General features: G+C 40.6%; 1 protein-coding gene across 1 annotated transcript in view; it reads left to right on the top strand.

The window, feature by feature from the left end:
• The window catches only part of LOC144610459 (annexin A4-like), a 39260-nt gene extending 22566 nt beyond the window's left edge, over positions 1 to 16694 (top strand). Inside the window, exons 6-13 of the mRNA XM_078429185.1 lie at positions 1225 to 1315; positions 2022 to 2101; positions 3394 to 3450; positions 5273 to 5366; positions 10157 to 10252; positions 10333 to 10391; positions 12600 to 12722; positions 15699 to 16694. Coding sequence (XP_078285311.1) covers positions 1225 to 1315; positions 2022 to 2101; positions 3394 to 3450; positions 5273 to 5366; positions 10157 to 10252; positions 10333 to 10391; positions 12600 to 12722; positions 15699 to 15755 — 657 coding nt within the window. The 3' untranslated portion in view covers positions 15756 to 16694. The remainder of the gene's footprint in view (positions 1 to 1224; positions 1316 to 2021; positions 2102 to 3393; positions 3451 to 5272; positions 5367 to 10156; positions 10253 to 10332; positions 10392 to 12599; positions 12723 to 15698) is intronic.
• The last annotated feature ends 1480 nt before the right edge of the window (positions 16695 to 18174 follow it).

The raw sequence follows: 18174 nt of genomic DNA, 5'->3' as shown, positions 1-18174 counted from the left end.
TCATAATTGATTATAGGAAAGTTTAAAAAAACTGCATATGCTGGAATCTGAAACAAAGGCAGAAATTGTGGAAGAACTCATCTGTGGAAAGATAAATTGGCCAACGTTGTGGTCAGTGTCTTTTCCTTAGAACTGGGGAAATGCGGGGGAGAAAAATAAATTGTTAATGTTATCCTTGTCCTCCATGACTCTTATCAGAAGTTAATTGATTCTACTTTTGTCAAAGATTCTGGCTGGTCATGAATCAATCTCATTGCTATTTGTGTCTTTATTCCATCTGGCAAAAAACAGTTGGTTGCTTTTTTTTAAAAATGTACGTTTTGGTATTTGTTCTCCAATTCTTCCTCATAGTCACTATTTACTCAGTGATAAGAGTTTTAACTATGATACCTCCCGTTATCTTGACACCAGGTACAAGTGTCTCTGGTTAAACATTACTGAAATGTGAATGACATACACGGTGTCAAACTTGACATATTGATATTGACCAATCAATATGCAAAGATAGATTCTTGCTATTGAGGGCGTGCAGCGTAGGTTTACTAGGTTAATTCCCGGAATGGCTGGACTATCATATGTTGAAAGACTGGAGCGACTAGGCTTGTATACACTGGAATTTAGAAGGATGAGAGTAGATCTTATCGAAACGTATAAGATTATTAAGGGGTTGGACACGTTAGAGGCAGGAAACATGTTCCCAATATTGGGGGAGTCCAGAACAAGGGACCACAGTTTAAGAATAAGGGGTAGGCCATTTAGAACTGAGATGAGGAAAAACTTTTTCAGTCAGAGAGTTGTGAATCTGTGGAATTCACTGCCTCAGAAGGCAGGGGAGGCCAATTCTCTGAATGCATTCAAGAGAGCTGGATAGAGCTCTTAAGGATAGCGGAGTCAGGGGGTATGGGGAGAAAGCTGGAACGGGGTACTGAATGGCGGTGCTGGCTCGAAGGGCCGAATGGCCTACTCCTGCACCTATTGTCTATTACGGGGACTGAATGTCTTCCACAATCAATCAAACAACAGTTAGCATATTCCAGAAATGATTAATTGTGCAAGGAATGTTAAATCACAATGCAACAATTTAGTTTTACGGATGCTTATTTAATTGCTTCCATATTTCAATGTAGAAATGATTATAGGATTTGATTAATTCAATTAATATAACTGTTGTGATATCAATATTTTGAATATAATCTACATGTGGCTTACTGTGTTTATCCATAGGGTGCTGGTACTGATGAAGGTTGTTTAATTGAAATTTTGGCTTCGCGGAATAATCGTGAAATCCAGCAGATTGTTGCCACTTATAAGAAAGGTACTATATTTTCTCGGTAAAAATGCTCCTAAAATGTAGCTTTAACTGTCTCCTGTTAAAACCACACCGTTGGGGTTGAGTTGTAATTGAAGGCATATCCACACTGAATTTAATTGATGGATAACTTGCATTTTTATACCGCTTTTTCACATAGCTACAACAACGACGCAAAGAAAATGTATTGCAACTGATACACGAGTTTTTAAAGAAGGAACAAATCTCAAAATAAATTAATGGAAAATCACAGTATAATATTTATTAACAGACATCTTTGACAAAAAATTAAGTTGATGTTCCTTCATAACATTAAAGATTTCCCTGTAGCCCTAATTACATCTACTTTCTTCCTGCACAAGGTGTGGACCACCACGTTAAAACCCATATCTATGATCTAATCATCCCAGAATCCATTCCTTTGAAGGAACGGTCAGTCAGGAGCTGCAGGTGGACATGTAGTCACCAGTAACACTGGAAAATTCCTGGGTCTCCCACATGCTGTGTGAGGGGCATATCACTGCCCTAACTGCAATCCTGACTGCACCAAGATGAAAGTTTAAAAAGACCTCGCGTTCTCTTTCTGTCACGCTTTGTTCAGTAGCCTGGCCTGAACAATGGTTCTATCTTTAATAAGGGATATAGAGTCTTTGGGCTTTGTTTTCTTTGGTGTCTATTTTTAATTAGCTAATGATTTGAATCTTATTTTTAGAGTTTGGCAAGAGTCTGGAGGATGATATCTGTGGAGACACTTCTCACATGTTCCAAAGAGTGCTCGTGTCTCTATCCACGGTAAGGCTTCGCTGAGATCATTACCAACACATCCTGCTGGGCAGGATGGCTGCTTCTATCCTCACTGGAGTTGAATACAACAATCAGAAATTGTTGATAACGCGACAAAAGAATATTTTCAGTGTCCAGTGAAAGCTTAAATCTGTCAACTCTGACTTTAACAAGTTGTAACGAAAGCATGAATGAAGGTTCATTTCAGCGTATGAGAGATTGCAGTGTTTTTTTTCTCATCCACCTCTATCTCTGAGTGTTGGAGTAACTCAGCGGGTACTGGAATAATGGAGTTGATGCTGGAGTAACTCAGCATCTCTGGAGAACATGAATAGGTGATGTTTCAGATCAAGATCCTTCTTCAGACCATCCTCAACACTGATCTGGGTTGAAAATCTCCCTTCTCACATTTAGATTCTGCATTGTTTGCCCAATCAAATAAGTTAATTATTTTCTAAATTCATGATTTCCATCTCATTTACAATTCTTCTTTGTGATTATCTCCATGAAGGTTTTAAAAATGTCCCTGGTGATTAAATATGGGGTAGGAAAAGGAGAATAGCTAGAAATGCTTTGTAATTAAGGCAGCATCTGCGGAAAGAGCAGAGTTGCCTTTTTAGATCAATATTAACTATTTCTCTTTCCACAGAATCTGTTTGACCCAGTGTGTCACGAGCATTTTATTTCTGATTTTCAGTATTTGTTTTTCTTCCATTATAGATGGACATTGAGGGTCCAAAAAACCCAAAGTTGCATATAACCTAATATTACCATCCAGTGGCTGCAGAAGAAAAAGTGAAACAGTTCAAGACCAGATCTTTCAAACTTCCTGACTTGGTTAAACATGCTTCCCATCTATTTCGGGGGGAGGAGGGTGGGGAGAAAGAAATGACCAACAGCTTCATTAATCAATGCTCATTGTGTCAAACTCTATAGTTTGAGAACCAGTCTGTCCTCAAACTACTGAGGTTTGATGACGATTCCATTGCCTCTAACTTGCACAACTCCCTTTTACACATTGCTGACTTGAGTGGTACTCTGTATTTTATTCATTTTGGAAACTGTGTCACCATGGCTTCCCCTTGCTTGTTGTGACCTTTGTTACTGCTGCAGCAGAACAATGGTCTTGGGTTATGTTCAGGCTTTGCTGTAGTAGGTTAAGGATTGGCACATGAATAGAACCAGGAACATCTGCTACGCCTCAAACTCAGCTGTGTGTCACCCATATGTCTATTTCCTCAAATGGGTCTTCCTCATTTTAACAAAATCTTTACTTAATTTATGTTTGCTTTTTCTTGCAGGGAAACAGAGATGAAGGAAATCAAGTAGATGAGCAGCAAGCCAAGAAGGATGCTCAGGTCAGTGGTGGCATCAGGCTAATTGATAATGAGTTAGTCATTGGTACCCTTCAAGTAGGTCCAGAATGATTGCAAGAGTCTGGAGTATCTAGAGCTTACCAGTGCACTTCCCGGCCACTGATTTGGTCAAAGTTCAAGGTTGAGTGTATCTGAGGGGGACTTTTTTGACCCAGAGAGCAGCGAGTACTTGGAATACACCACCTGAGAAGGTGGGAGAAGCAAAGTCATTGACAGCATTTAAGAAATGTTTAGTCGCATAAGCATAGAAGACGATGTGCCAAGTGCTAGGTGATGTGCTTAATATGGATGTGTCCCCACTGGTCGGCATTGACATGATGGGCTGAATGGCCTGTTCCATGTTGTATGACTGTTCAGTCATAAGTTCTAAAGGTAGGAGATGTAATTCCTGCTTGTATTAGATACATGTCACTCATTGTTAAATGCATTAAATCCTGTTAATTTTGAGCCCAATAAATGTGACTCTGGAAACACGAGAGACTGATGCTCTGTTTCACTCATTTCAGCAAAAGTTGACGGAGCATTGTTCTTTCTTCACATGGTCGAACCCTCTTCCTGTTACTCCAGTCATGTGAGGATTCGGTGATTCCTGTCCCACATAGATCTCCAACTTCTGTTTTCCATTTGGAGTGACCCATCCCTGCTCCAGGTTTAATCAGCGTACAATTCTCAGTTGAGAAATTTCAACTGTTCGTCTGTACTTTCTCGGGCGTGAGAAACAGCTGTTCATTGTAGATTTAGCAACAGTGCAAGACTAGAAAATAAATGAAAACCGAGTACAGATTATTTTATTGTCACATATGCAGGGGCGTAGCCACTTTCTTTAGGACTCTGGGGAAGTTAATTTCACTGAGAAGTTTGCCATAATGAATATTTTGTTAAATGCATTGATTAAATTAGTGCAGAGTGTTAAAAATGCTCCCTTCATTGCCCTCAGTGTCAATTTCATGCCAAATGAATAATGACCATCCTTGTTTGAATGATTTTGTGACGTTTGAATTATTGTCATTTGAATTTTTTCTTCCACTGTAATCCTACAATACTGGTGTCCCACAAGGATGCAGTCTCAGCCCCCTTCTTTACTCCTTAACACACCCACGACTGTAGCCAAATACAAATCCAACTCAATTTACAAATTCACAGATGACACCACTAGTGGGCCGGATATCAAATAATGACGACACAGAGTAGAAGAAAGAGATTGAGAACCTCGTAACCTGGTGCCAAGACAACAACCCTTCCCTCAATTTCAGCCAGACAAAGGAGATTGCGATCGACTTCAGAACGTGAGGCGATACACGTACCCCGGTATATATTAATGGTGCCAAAGAAGAGGTTGAAAGCTTCATGTTCTTAGGAGTAAAAATCACCAGCAACTTGTCCTGGACCAGCCATATCGAAGCAATGGCCAAAGTGCACTGGAAAATGGTCAGATCCTTCGTATTTCCTCTTATTCCTTAAGAAGCTTGGATACAGTTTTCCAGTGCAGGCAATTGACTTTATCATTCGGGCATGTTCCTTGTACTGTAGCAGTTTCACTAAATCATGATGTCCATTTTTTAATGTGCAAAGTATCTTGCCAGCTACAGGCCGAAGTCACAGTCAGGCTGTATTGTCAATTCAGACATCTGAAAGTAGGGGATTCAATGTGATTTTCATGTATGAATTTCACAGTTTGATTCAAAATTCTCCAATTCTGTTTCTTTCTGACTTTAGATGTTGTCTGTAGTCAGTCTGTATCTGCTGAAAACTATTTCTAAATGTTTTTAACTAGAACACGTTCTGTCTTATTCTTATACACTAGGCATTGTATGATGCTGGCGAGAAACAATGGGGGACAGATGAAGTTTCATTCTTGGGCATTCTCTGTATCAGGAACCGAGTGCATTTGAAGAGAGGTAAGGGATTCTCTGGTCCAAGCAATGAACACTGGCAGTTTAGCCTTCTGTTTGGGTATTTTGTCAAGAGAATATCACTATCTAAGTTTCACAGTCAATTCTGCAATTCAGAAAACGAAATACATGCTTTTGTGCATCAGAAAGACAAGGGTTATACAGTCAATCCACTCCAGACAAATGAACACAAATTGAGGAACTGGAAGACTGGAGGGTGGCAAATGTGCCTCTATTCAAGAAGGGCTGCAGAGACAAGCTTGAGAACTACAAGCCAGTGAGCCTAACATCTGTGTTCGGAAAATTGATAAAGAGTATTCTGAGGGATAAGATATACATGCATTTAGATGGACAAGGGCTGAAGGATAGTCAGCATGGTTTTGTTTGTGGGAGGTTGTGTCTCACGAATCTTGTAGTATTTTGAAGATGTGACCAAAAAGGTTGAGGGCAGAGCTGTATACGTTGTACATATAGATTTCAGCAAGGCATTCAACAAGGATCCTATGGTAGGCTGCTCTGGAAGGTTAGAGCCCATGGGATTCAAGGAGATGGCTGAATAGATAGAAAATTGACTTCAGGTAACGAAGTGCGGGTACATTGTTCCTTAAAAGTGGGGTCATACGGTGGTCGAAAAGGCTTTTGGCACAGGTCTTCACCAGTCAAAGTATTGAGTGTGGAAGTTGGGAGGTCATGTAGTTATATAAGATGTTGGTGAGGCTGCATTTAGAGTATTATACTCAGTTTTGGGCACCATGTTATAGGAAAGATGTTGTCAAGCTAAAAATGGTGCAGAGAATTACGAGGATGTTGCCAGGACTTGAAGGTCGGTGCTACAGGGAGAGGTTGAGCAGACTAAGACTCAATTCCTTGGAGTGCAGGTGGATGAGGGGTGATCTTACAGAGATGTACAACATCATGAAAGGAATAGATTAGGTAAACACACAGTGTAAGAAAATAACTACAGATGCTGGTACAAATCGAAGGTATTTATTCACAAAATGCTTGAGGAACTCAGCAGGTCAGGCAGCATCTCAGGAGAGAAGGAATGGGAGACGTTTCGGGTCGAGACCCTTCTGTCTGAATGACCCTTCTTCAGTCTTGTGAATGAAGACCATAATATGGTTGAGTTCTTCATTAGGATGGAGAGTGACTTAGTTAATTCAGAAACAACGGTTCTGAACTTAAAGAAAGGTAACTTTGAGGGCATGAGACGTGAATTGGCCAAGATAGACTGGCAATTGATTCTTAAAGGGTTGATGGTGGATATGCAATGGAAGGCATTTAAAGACCGCATGGATGAACAACAACAATTGTTCATCCCAGTTTGGCAAAATAATAAATCAGGGAAGGTAGTGCATCCGTGGCTCTCAAGGGAGATTAGGGATAGTATCAAAACAAAAGATGAAGCGTACAAATTAGCAAGAAAAAGCAGCCTACCAGAGGACTGGGAGAAATTCAGAGTCCAGCAGAGGAGGACAAAGGGCTTAATTAGGAAAGGGAAAATAGATTATGAAAGAAAACTGGCAGGGAACATAAAAACTGACTGCAAAAGCGTTTATAGATATGTGAAGAGAAAACGATTAGTTAAAACAAATGTAGGTCCCTTGCAGTCAAACAGGCGAATTGATCATGGGGAACAAGGACATGGCAGACCAATTGAATAACTACTTTGGTTCTGTCTTCACTAAGGAAGACATAAATAAACTGCCGGAAATAGCAGGGGACCGGGGGTCAAATGAGATGGAGGAACTGAGTGAAATGCAGGTTAGTCGGGAAGTGGTGTTAGGTAAATTGAATGGATTAAAGGCCGATAAATCCCCAGGGCCAGATAGGCTGCATCCCAGAGTGCTTAAGGAGGTAGCCCCAGAAATAGTGGATGCAATAGTGATAATTTTTCAAAACTCTTTAGATTCTGGAGTAGTTCCTGAGGATTGGAGGGTAGCTAATGTAACCCCACTTTTCAAAAAGGGAGGGAGAGAGAAAAAGGGGAATTACAGACCAGTTAGTCTAACATCGGTAGTGGGGAAAATGCTAGTGTCAGTTATTAAAGATGGGATAGCAGCACATTTGGAAAGTGGAGAAATCATTGGACAAAGTCAGCATGGATTTATGAAAGGTAAATCATGTCTGACGAATCTTATAGAATTTTTCGAGGATGTAACTAGTTGAGTGGATAAGGGAGAACCAGTGGATGTGTTATATCTGGACTTCCAGAAGGCTTTCGACAAGGTCCCACATAGGAGATTAGTATGCAAACTTAAAGCACACGGTATTGTGGGTTCAGTATTGATGTGGATGGAGAACTGGCTGGCAGACAGAAAGCAAAGAGTAGGAATAAACGGGTCATTTTCAGAATGGCAGGCAGTGACTAGTGGGGTACCGCAAGGCTCAGTGCTGGGACCCCAGTTATTTACAATATATATTAATGATTTGGAGGAGGAAATTGAATGCAACATCTCCAAGTTTGCGGATGACACGAAGCTGGGGGGCAGAGTTAGCTGTGAGGAGGATGCTAGGAGGCTGCAACGTGACTTGGATAGGTTAGGTGAGTGGGCAATTGCATGGCAGATGCAGTATAATGTGGATAAATGTGCGGTTATCCACTTTGGTGGCAAGAACAGGAAAGCAGACTACTACCTGAATGGTGGCCGATTAGGAGAAGGGGAGATGCAACGAGACCTGGGTGTTGTGGTACACCAGTCATTGAAAGTAGGCATGCAGGTGCAGAAGGCAGTGAAGAAAGCGAATGGTATGTTGGCATTCATAGCGAGGGGATTTGAGTATAGGAGCAGGGAGGTTCTGCTGCAGTTGTACAGGGCATTGGTGAGACCACACCTGGAGTATTGCGTACAGTTTTGGTCTCCTAATCTGAGGAAAGACATTCTTGCCATAGAGGGAGTACAGAGAAGGTTCACCAGATCGATTCCTGGGATGGCAGGACTTTCATATGAAGAAAGACTGGATAGGCTCGGCTTGTATTCGCTGGAATTTAGAAGATTGAGGGGGGATCTTATAGAAACTTACAAAATTCTTAAGGGGTTGGACAGGCTAGATGCAGGAAGATTGTTCCCGATGTTGGGGAAGTCCAGAACAAGGGGTCACAGTTTAAGGATAAGGGGGAAGTCTTTTAGGACCGAGATGAGAACGTTTTTTTTCACACAGAGTGGTGAATCTGGAATTCTCTGCCACAGAAGGTAGTTGAGGCCAGTTCATTGGCTATATTTAAGAGGGAGTTAGATGTGGCCCTTGTGGCTAAAGGGATCAGGGGGTATGGAGAGAAGGCAGGTACAGGATACTGAGTTGGATGATCGGCCATGATCATATTGAATGGCGGTGCAGGCTCGAAGGGCCGAATGGCCTACTCCTGCACCTATTTTCTATGTCTATGTTTCTATGACCCAAAACGTCACCCATTCCTTCTCTCCTGAGATGCTGCCTGACCTGCTGAGTTACTCCAGTATTTTATGAATAGGTAAACACACAGTCTCTTGCCCAGAGTAAGTGAATCGAGAACCAGAGGACATAGATTTAAGGTGAGGGGGGGAAAAAGTCAATAGAAAATGAAGGGTAACCTTTTTACACAAGAGGCGGTGGGTGTATGGATCTGGAGTAGGTAGTTGAGGCAGGTTCTATCGCAATGTTTACCAAACATTTAGACAGGTACATGGATAGGATAGTTTTAGAGGGATATGGACCAAACGCAAGCAGGTAGGACTAACATCGATGGGACATGTTGGTCGGTGTGGGCAAGTTGAGCCGCAGGGCCTGTTTCCACGCTGTATGACTAGTGTATAGACCCCGTAACCCAATGTAGCAACCAGTTAAGCTGGTGTGAAATGCACATTCATCTGCATCCCCTGCAATACTGAATTGAAATCTTTTGTTTAGATGTGTGTGCTGTCAGAAGGAAATGTATCATTTTCTATTGCCTTCTGCTGAAAGACTGACTTTCACATCTTTATGTGACTGTTCAGCACTTCAAATACAATGAATAACAATAAAACCACTGAAGCAGTAACGTAACAACAGTAGCCAACTGGTATATGCTGGCATTTGTGTTCCAAAGGCGTATTCTCCCACACTGCTTCACCTTAAAACCTTTTTATACTTCTAGTTTCTTTTGGATACTTAAGTATTCATAAAATGAAATGATGGCAGGAAACATTGGAAATATTGTACAAATGGGTAACAAAATTGATGGTCTGTAACTATTACAACAATGAGTTGGGATGGTATACATGTCTAGACTCACAGCAAATAGTATATTAAGAGTTAAGAAAGTTAAATGTTTAATTGTCTTTCGTACCAACAGAACATTGAAATTGTTGAAGGTTGGTGCCGGCTCTGATTTGTTCTGAACCTTTTCATTCCTCTCGTTTCCCTCTCCTCTGACTCCGTGTCTGGAGAAGGGTCTTGACACAAAACATCACCTATTCCTTTTCTCCAGAGGTGTTGCCAGACCTGCTGAGTTACTACAGCATTTTGTCTACCTTCAGTTCATAGAAGTTCACAAGTATTGAGGTTTTGTTGTGTAGTGTTCAAAAGTCTGATAGTTGTACCTCAGTACACGTGACAATAATAAACTAAATTTAAAATGACACAATGCTGGAGTAACTCAGCGGGTCAGGCAGCATCTCTGGAGAACATGGGTAGGTGATCTTTTGGGTCGGGACCCTTCTTCAGATTGATTGTAGTGAAAGCTAGAAGTGAGGCAGGGACAGGACAAAGCTTGGCATTTAGAAATATTCTATTAATTTTGCTCATGTTATCAACTTTTTTTTAAATCCCCCAAACAGTATTTGAAGAGTATAAGAAGATTGCTAACAAGGACATTGAGGCCAGCATTAAGGGAGAGATGTCTGGCAGCTTGGAAAATTCTTTATTGGCAATTGGTGAGTTCTGTCCCCTCTTTGTATTCACTTTCCAACACTAACTTTCTCCTGAATGTTTAACTTCTAATCTTCTCTTCCAGTTAAGAACATGAAGAACCAACCTACTTACTTTGCTGAGAGGCTGCACAACAGCATGAAGGTAAATTAACTTAAAATCCAAATCCTATTCTACGCTGCCTGTCATAATAACACCTGTGGAGGTTTTGTGATGCAGTCCTCATAACAGGTGTAAGAGCAAGTGCTACGTTCGGGTGATCTCGGGTGATTTTTAGATTTAATCTCTACCTCAATCCCGTGCTGAGACCACACATAGTTGGTCAACGAGTGCTCCCATCAAAATCAAATTTTAACTTGACACTGACTTCAATAATTTTAGGTCATATCTTTTTATTTTCTCTGCTGTTCCCCTCTTCCTTCCCCCCCCCCCACCCAAATCTGCACATCCCCAATCCTGGACTTTCCACTCGTCCCTTTAATTTAATGTTTCATTTATCTTGTGTTTGATGACTGTTGGCAGACCAATTTACCTCCTGGGAAAAATAAAAGTTATATCATATTGTATCATATGCAATTTTCTTGTCCCATTCCCAGCAACATTTTGCCTTCTATCATTTTCCCCTTTGGTGTCATGGCCTGCCTTACCCTGATCTTTCCTTCCGATGAGTAACCATGTCTCACCACCAGCACTTTCACTGCATCTGTTAATTTAACATTTTTCCCATTTCCAGTGAAAGGTAACCAAATTGCAAAATTAATGTGTTCCCTCTCCACAGATGCTGCTTGGCCTGCAAAGCATTAAACTATCATGGTTGTTTTTTTTATTTCCAGATTCCCTTCATCTTTTCGATTGTATTCAACTTCTTGTGATCAAGATTTGCACAAATTGTTAACTTTGGTTTTGTTTTGTTCAATTTACAAAACCTAAATGATCTGCATTCAGTTGTACTTTAGATAAAATCAAGCAAGCTCATCTTCAAGTTGGCAGTGCAGCACTAAATTTTAGTACATTTTTTGTTGTGTCCAGAGAACCGAGCAAAGAAATTTTAAAACTCAGTACATGTTGTGCTGGTGTCAGGATCATAGATGCCCCCAGATCAGGAATTGTGTGGAATGAAATATAAATGGAAAGGCAATCAACTATCTGGTAGTTCCAAAGTTTTGTCTGTTGTAGCTGACAGCATGTAATACTTTTCACAAAATAGGGCATAATTTGCAGAGGTTCAGCTCGTGTTTTCTCTGGAATGAGAACAGTGCTGATCCACAAAAATAATTAGTTGCGACTTCCTTGAGAATCAAATTTACACCAGTTGACCTAAACTGTCTATTCAACTTTAAATGATTTACAATAAGAAATGAGACATTATGATAACTCTTTTTGCCAAGCTTTTTCAGTGTTGTTGGAGCATCTGAATTTTGGCAATAATTTTTGTTTAACTATTGCAGTGTTGTGTTAGACACTTATGTAGACATTTATATAGACATATTTATATTCTTAAAATACTTCATAGACTGTTGGATTTCCAATCACATTGCATTATTTAAAGATTTGAGTTTTTTGAGCTGCCAGATTTGAGGGTAGAATAGTAGATGTTGAATACGTGGATTGTTACAAGGCGTTTGATTAAAGTCCCGCATGGTAGGCTGATCCAAAAGATTAAGATGCATGGGATTGTTCATGATCTGGCACACCACAGTGGTGTCAACTGCAAACTTGTTACTGACTTCAGAAAACTAGTTTGAAGAAGGGTCTCAACCCAAAATGTCATCCATTCCTTCTCTCCAGAGATGCTGCCTGTCCCACTGAGTAACTCCAGCATTCTGTCTATCTTCAGAAAATGAGGTTCAGTACCTGCTCCAATCAGCATCAATGATACCGAAGTACGATAAGTTTTAGTTTAGTTTATTGTCACAGTTAAAAGCTTTTTGTTGCTTGCTATCCAATCAAAGAAAAGACTACACAGTAAACCCTCGCCATAACAGACCACTGGAAGGGGAGGGAGTGGTGGCCATCATTACCGATAGACCACTATAACCGAGTGAGGAGGGTAAAGATTAACACAAGCCCGGGAGGGAAGAAAAGCAGTGTTGGGTGGATTAAACACGCGGGTTTTCACAGGCTGTGGAGCCCCCGGCCCCACATGCGGCACACCAGGGACGGCCCAGTACTCGCGCCACTTTCATGCTGCTTGCTCTCTGCTCCCACAACTGGAAGCACGCTAGGTGGCGCAAATAATTTGTACCTGGATGACGTGTTGGGGGACGTGGTCTAAAATAAGATGGTCTAAAATAATCTTTTCACCGTCAGGACTGACAGTAAATGCCTAATCAGATGTTCTCTTGGTAATAGGGAGCTGGTACAGAAGACAATACCTTGATTAGGGTCATGGTATCTCGGTGTGAAATTGACATGCTGGACATTAAAGATGAGTTTCAAAAAATGTATGGAAAGTCATTGCATTCCTTTATCAAGGTAAGAGCACAATGATAATAGATTGGAGCATGAAAGGATTGGTGAAAATCCTAATTATTGATTGATTTCTTTAAGAAATATGTTTTTTTGATGGCATATTTCGAGTGTGCCCCTTTATTCCCTAGGAATTGGTTATTTTGTGTCTTGTAGATACACATGACTATAGTTCATTCGTTCAATAGAAATTAGCTCTCATTTTCTTGCCTTAAGATGGAGGCAGAATTAAATGCTATGTGGCTAGACAGATGATAGATGATCAACGCTGAATTTACTAAATAGGTTTTATAGAAAACCATCCAGCAAATTTCATTACTTTGTAGAACTTTGGTTTCTGCTGCCGAATGTCAACAAAACCTTGGAATTTCACCAATACTAATCCTGATCAGCATGTCTTAATACAAGTCTGAAGTTTTGTCAGGATATTGGAATGTTTAGGAAGCAAGTTGGAGTAGAAGACATGCAAGTTTATCTTCAATAGAGAACATAAAGCAGTCCAGCCCAAGAACTAGCCCTTTAGTACCATCTGTCTATGGCAAACATGATACCAAGATCATCACTTATCTACCTGCACATAACCCATATCCCTCCATTCCTTACATATCCAAATGGCTATCCAAAAGTCTTTAAAATGCCATTAATGTATCTGCTTCAACCACTACCTTCAGCTGTGCACTCCAGGCACTCTACCTACCCTGTGTTTAATTTGTTTTAACTTGCTCTCCTTTAAACCTGTGCCCTCTAATATTTGATTTTTCCATCCTGGGAAAAAGATTCTGTGTTTAACCTATCAATGCCTCACAGAATTTTATATACTTCTATCAGGTCTTCTCACAACCTATGGCAATCTAAAGAAAACATTCCAAGTCTGCCCTACCTCTCCCTGGAGCTAATATCACCTAATCCAAGCATGACTGGTAAACCACCTCTGCACCCCTCAAGCCTCCATATCCTTGCTGTAATGGGTTACCAGAACTGCACAAAATACTCCAAATGCAGCCTAACCTATAAAAGTGCATTGTGACTTCCTGACTCTTGCACTAAATACCCTGACCTATGAAAGCAAGCGTACCATAGGCCTTCTTTACCACTCGCCTACTTGTGTTGCCACTTTAGTTATGCACTCCATCCCTCGTGCCATAATGGGCTAAATTCCATTTACCTTCAAGAGATGACCTGTGACAGCTATTTGTCCAAGGTTGAATCAGCAGTTCCAATACATTTGCTTGACCATGTTAACAGGTAAAATTTTACAAGATTACGATGTTTCAGTTGTAAAAATTGACCCTATCATAATTCAAGTTGTTGTAAAGAACATTTCACTTTAAAATTGCAAGTGTTTGAGTTGTTTACTCGATCAAAAGTAAATAATTTTTGTCCAGTCCACTGCACATTCCGAGTCTCTTGAGATGCATTGTTTAAATAGCTTGGTATTCCATTCATGATGCACAGACTTGGAGATATTGCTATTTCAGCCACTGTGTGCTCAGGATCCTAAAGTAGTTTCCAGTTAAGCAATAACACCTTTATAATTATGCTGGGTGTTATAGATGTAGGAAAATAACTGCAGATGCTGGTACAAATCAAAGGTATCACAAAATGCTGGAGTAACTCAGCAGGTCAGGCAGCATTTAGGAGAGAAAGACTGAGTGACGTTTCGGGTCGAGACCCTTCTTTAGACTGAAGAAGGGTCTCGACCTGAAACGTCACCCATTCTCTCTCTCCTAGATGCTGCCTGACCTGCTGAGTTACTCCAGCATTTTGTGATACCTGGGTGTTATAGATGATAATTTTCTAGTTATTACATTCTCTGCCTTGTTAACAATACGTACAATGTTTGAAAATTTGTTTTAATTATAGTCTTGTGACTGAAGCCACATTTGAGCACATAATCTGTACTGACACTTCCAGTGCAGATGTTAATTTAAATGCATTTTTTAGCTAAACTCTCCATTTCCCTCCAAGTAATAATATGCCACTTATTCTTGTTACCTTCTTCACAACGTAGCAACCAGGATCATGTTTTAATGTGTCTACTAACCTTGGGAACCACCCTTTTTCTGTTTTACTGTTCTCATTAAAATTGAGCCCAGGCCAGGAATTCCATCTGAGTAATTCAAAGTGGAAGATCCTGTTTAAAATCTCATCTGGTATGACTCTGACACAACAGCATAAGATAAACTATTAGATTTCACGTTTGCCTAATCACAATCACCAGTAAGCTTGTTTGAGAAAACTGCAGCAGAATATTATTTTTAAACAGCAGATTTTTTTAATCCTTTACCCCCCCCCACCCCATACACCAAACCCACCCACTGAATTTGGTACAGTGCAAGTGTGCTCTGTGTAACATGGCCTGCTACGATGGCTGGTCTGCAGCATGCTTGTGCCACCAAGTGCCAGAAACTGGACTACACGGTCCTGGGCCAAATTCAAGATGAGATTTTCAGTAAACTATCATTCTATTAACCGGTAACTTTGACCTTGAAGCTAGTGATACCAAGTATGGTCGCACTTCCTTTACGATGTTTAATTCACATGTGAGAAGTGAAATCTGTTATATAATCAAAGTGCAGCTAATTCAATTTCAAGGTCTATTTTAAAAATCATGGTAATACTGCTGGTTCCAGCCAATATGTAATTCTAAATCAACATCACTAACCCAGGGCATTGATAATTATGTATCTGGTTGTTGTAGCTGCCCATACATTGGCTGCCACGTGCCCTTTTACAACAAATGTTGCACTTTGAAGCATTCTGAAGTATTTTGGAAGACTGTTAGCTGTAATGGTACTGGAAAAAATTACATCTTTCAAGTTAATATTTTGTTATCGACTAGTGGGCAGACCGCTAAACGGGTTGGGTTCAAAAAATAATTATAGTAATCTAATCATAAATGCTTCAATTATGGTTAGATGTGGTATGACCTTCTCTTTTAAAACTTGTATAATTCAACGTGTAATGAAATTTTGATTCAAGGGCGATTCTTCTGGAGATTACATGAAGATGCTCCTCCAACTGTGTGGCAGAGAATAATTCTAATAGCTCCGTGTCATTTCAAGATGAAATGAATTGAAGATCCTGCAAAATGAGTGTGGTGCCCCTCACTGAGTGACCTGCTTTAATTATATGCTCAATGAAGCGTTAACTTTTTTTTTTGCCTTCGCTATAATCTTGAAATATATTATTCTAATCAATGCCTTTAAAGATGGAAAGCCAATATAATATGCTAAGCAGAAGCACAAAGCACAAATCAACTCCAAGACCTTACTGTAAAATTGAACATACACTTGACAATAGTTAGTATATTGCTATTCTTCAAAGTTCCAGTGCAGATCTGAACATTGAAATCTGGGGCTTGCCATTTCTGGTTTCTGAAGGCCTTCCAATGTGGGACTCCATCCAAGAAGGGGTCAAGTAATGTGTGTACTGTACTACAATGTGAATTAAAGATGAAGAACAATTGTAAAGAATATGATTTGAAACTATAAACTTAAAGTTAAATTAAGTGCATCCTGTACTCTGGTCCAAGGAAATAATACATCATTCAATGTCATGCAAGAAATAGTGAAGGGATTACAACGACAGCCCTGCTGTAGTTTTGACCCTGATCTGTGGACTTAAAATAGTTTTATACAGCAAACAAGCTGTTTGCCCCTTAACTATGACTGCAGTCAGCAATCTCCTCAGCTGTAATGTTGTTGATTGGGAACTATTGCAAATTGCTGAGAATGTACAATTGAGTAATGAAAGTGTACAAGATGCATGTAACATTTGTCAAATAGATTATACACATCAGTTTGTATTCACTTGGATCAGCATCTCTGGCTGTGTAATTTCTTAATGTCACCTGTAAATATTTACATTTTGCACAAGTACCACTCTGAAAACTGGAAGCAATGAACCATTTGAGCAATGTACCTGTTGTGATTCAAGGCTGTTAACATTTAAATAAAACATTCCATTTTATCTATACTGATGCTGTGACACATTGCAATCTTATTCCAATATAAACACTTAAACTTCTTACGCCAGCCTGAGTGTTCGGGCTGCAAGGTGCCACAATCCAAGTCTTATAAAACTGCATCATAATGGCTGCGTCTGACTCATATACTCAATGCCTCTAGCAATGAAGACAAGCATACCATCCGCCTTCTCATTACCCCATCTACTGGTGCTGCCACTTTCAGTGAGCTATAAACTAGGACTCCAAGATCCCCCTGCACATCAATACAGTTAAGGATCATTCCAGAACAAGGGGCCACAGTTTAAGAATAAGGGGTAGGCCATTTAGAACTGAGATGAGGAAAAACTTTTTCAGTCAGAGAGTTGTGAATCTGTGGAATTCTCTGCCTCAGAAGGCAGTGGAGGCCAATTCTCTGAATGCATTCAAGAGAGAGCTAGATAGAGCTCTTAAGGATAGCGGAGTCAGGGGGTATGGGGAGAAGGCAGGAATGGGGTACTGATTGAGAATGATCAGCATGATCACATTGAATGGCGGTGCTGGCTCGAAGGGCCGAATGGCCTCCTCCTGCACCTATTGTCTATTGTCTATAAAATGTGAAACCATCCACTGACGGGAACAAAAAGCGCACATTATCATCCAAAGAATTAGAGAGATGCACAAGGATCTGGGTAAACTCCTGCATTTCGCAAAAGGATGGCATGCACGTACAGGACCTAATTAGAGTTATGGTGCGATACAGTGCAGAAACACACTAGAGGCAGGAAACATGTTCCCAATGTTGGGGGAGTCCAGAACAAGGGGCCACAGTTTAAGAATAAGGGGTAGGCCATTTAGAACGGAGATGAGGAAGAACTTTTTCAGTCAGAGAGTGGTGAAAGTGTGGAATTCTCTGCCTCAGAAGGCAGTGGAGGCCAGTTCGTTGGATGCTTTCAAGAGAGAGCTAGATAGAGCTCTTAATGATAGCGGAGTCAGGGGGTATGGGGAGAAGGCAGGAACGAGGTACTACAAACGCAGGAGATGCAACACCTATCCCACTCACTCGACTTCGTCCAAGGACCCCGACAGTCCTATCAGGTGAGACAAAGGTTCGCTGGCATCTTCTCCAACTGCATCTACTGTATCTGCTTTTCCAGGTCTGGACTCCTATGTTGTATATCAGTGGGACCAAACGCAGGCTCTGCTATTGTCTCGCTGAACATCTCCACTCCGTCTGCCTCAACCTACGTGATCTCCTGGTTGTTAAACACTTTAACTCCTCCCATTCCCATACTGTCAGTGAGGCCAAACACAAATAGGAGGATCAGCACCTCAGATTTCACTTGGGCAGCTTACAACCCAGCAGTATGAACATTGATTTCTCTAATTTCTAGTAACTTTTGCTTTCCCTCTCTCCATCCCTCCCTGACCCTAGTTCTCCAATTAGTTTCATTGTCCTTCTGATTGATTGTATGCTGCCTTGTCACCTTCCCTTCAGCCAACGATGAGCCA

Source organism: Rhinoraja longicauda, chromosome 36 (assembly GCF_053455715.1).
Source record: "Rhinoraja longicauda isolate Sanriku21f chromosome 36, sRhiLon1.1, whole genome shotgun sequence".
Taxonomy (NCBI): Eukaryota; Metazoa; Chordata; class Chondrichthyes; order Rajiformes; family Arhynchobatidae; genus Rhinoraja; species Rhinoraja longicauda.
This window is presented reverse-complemented; position numbering and strand designations above follow the sequence as displayed.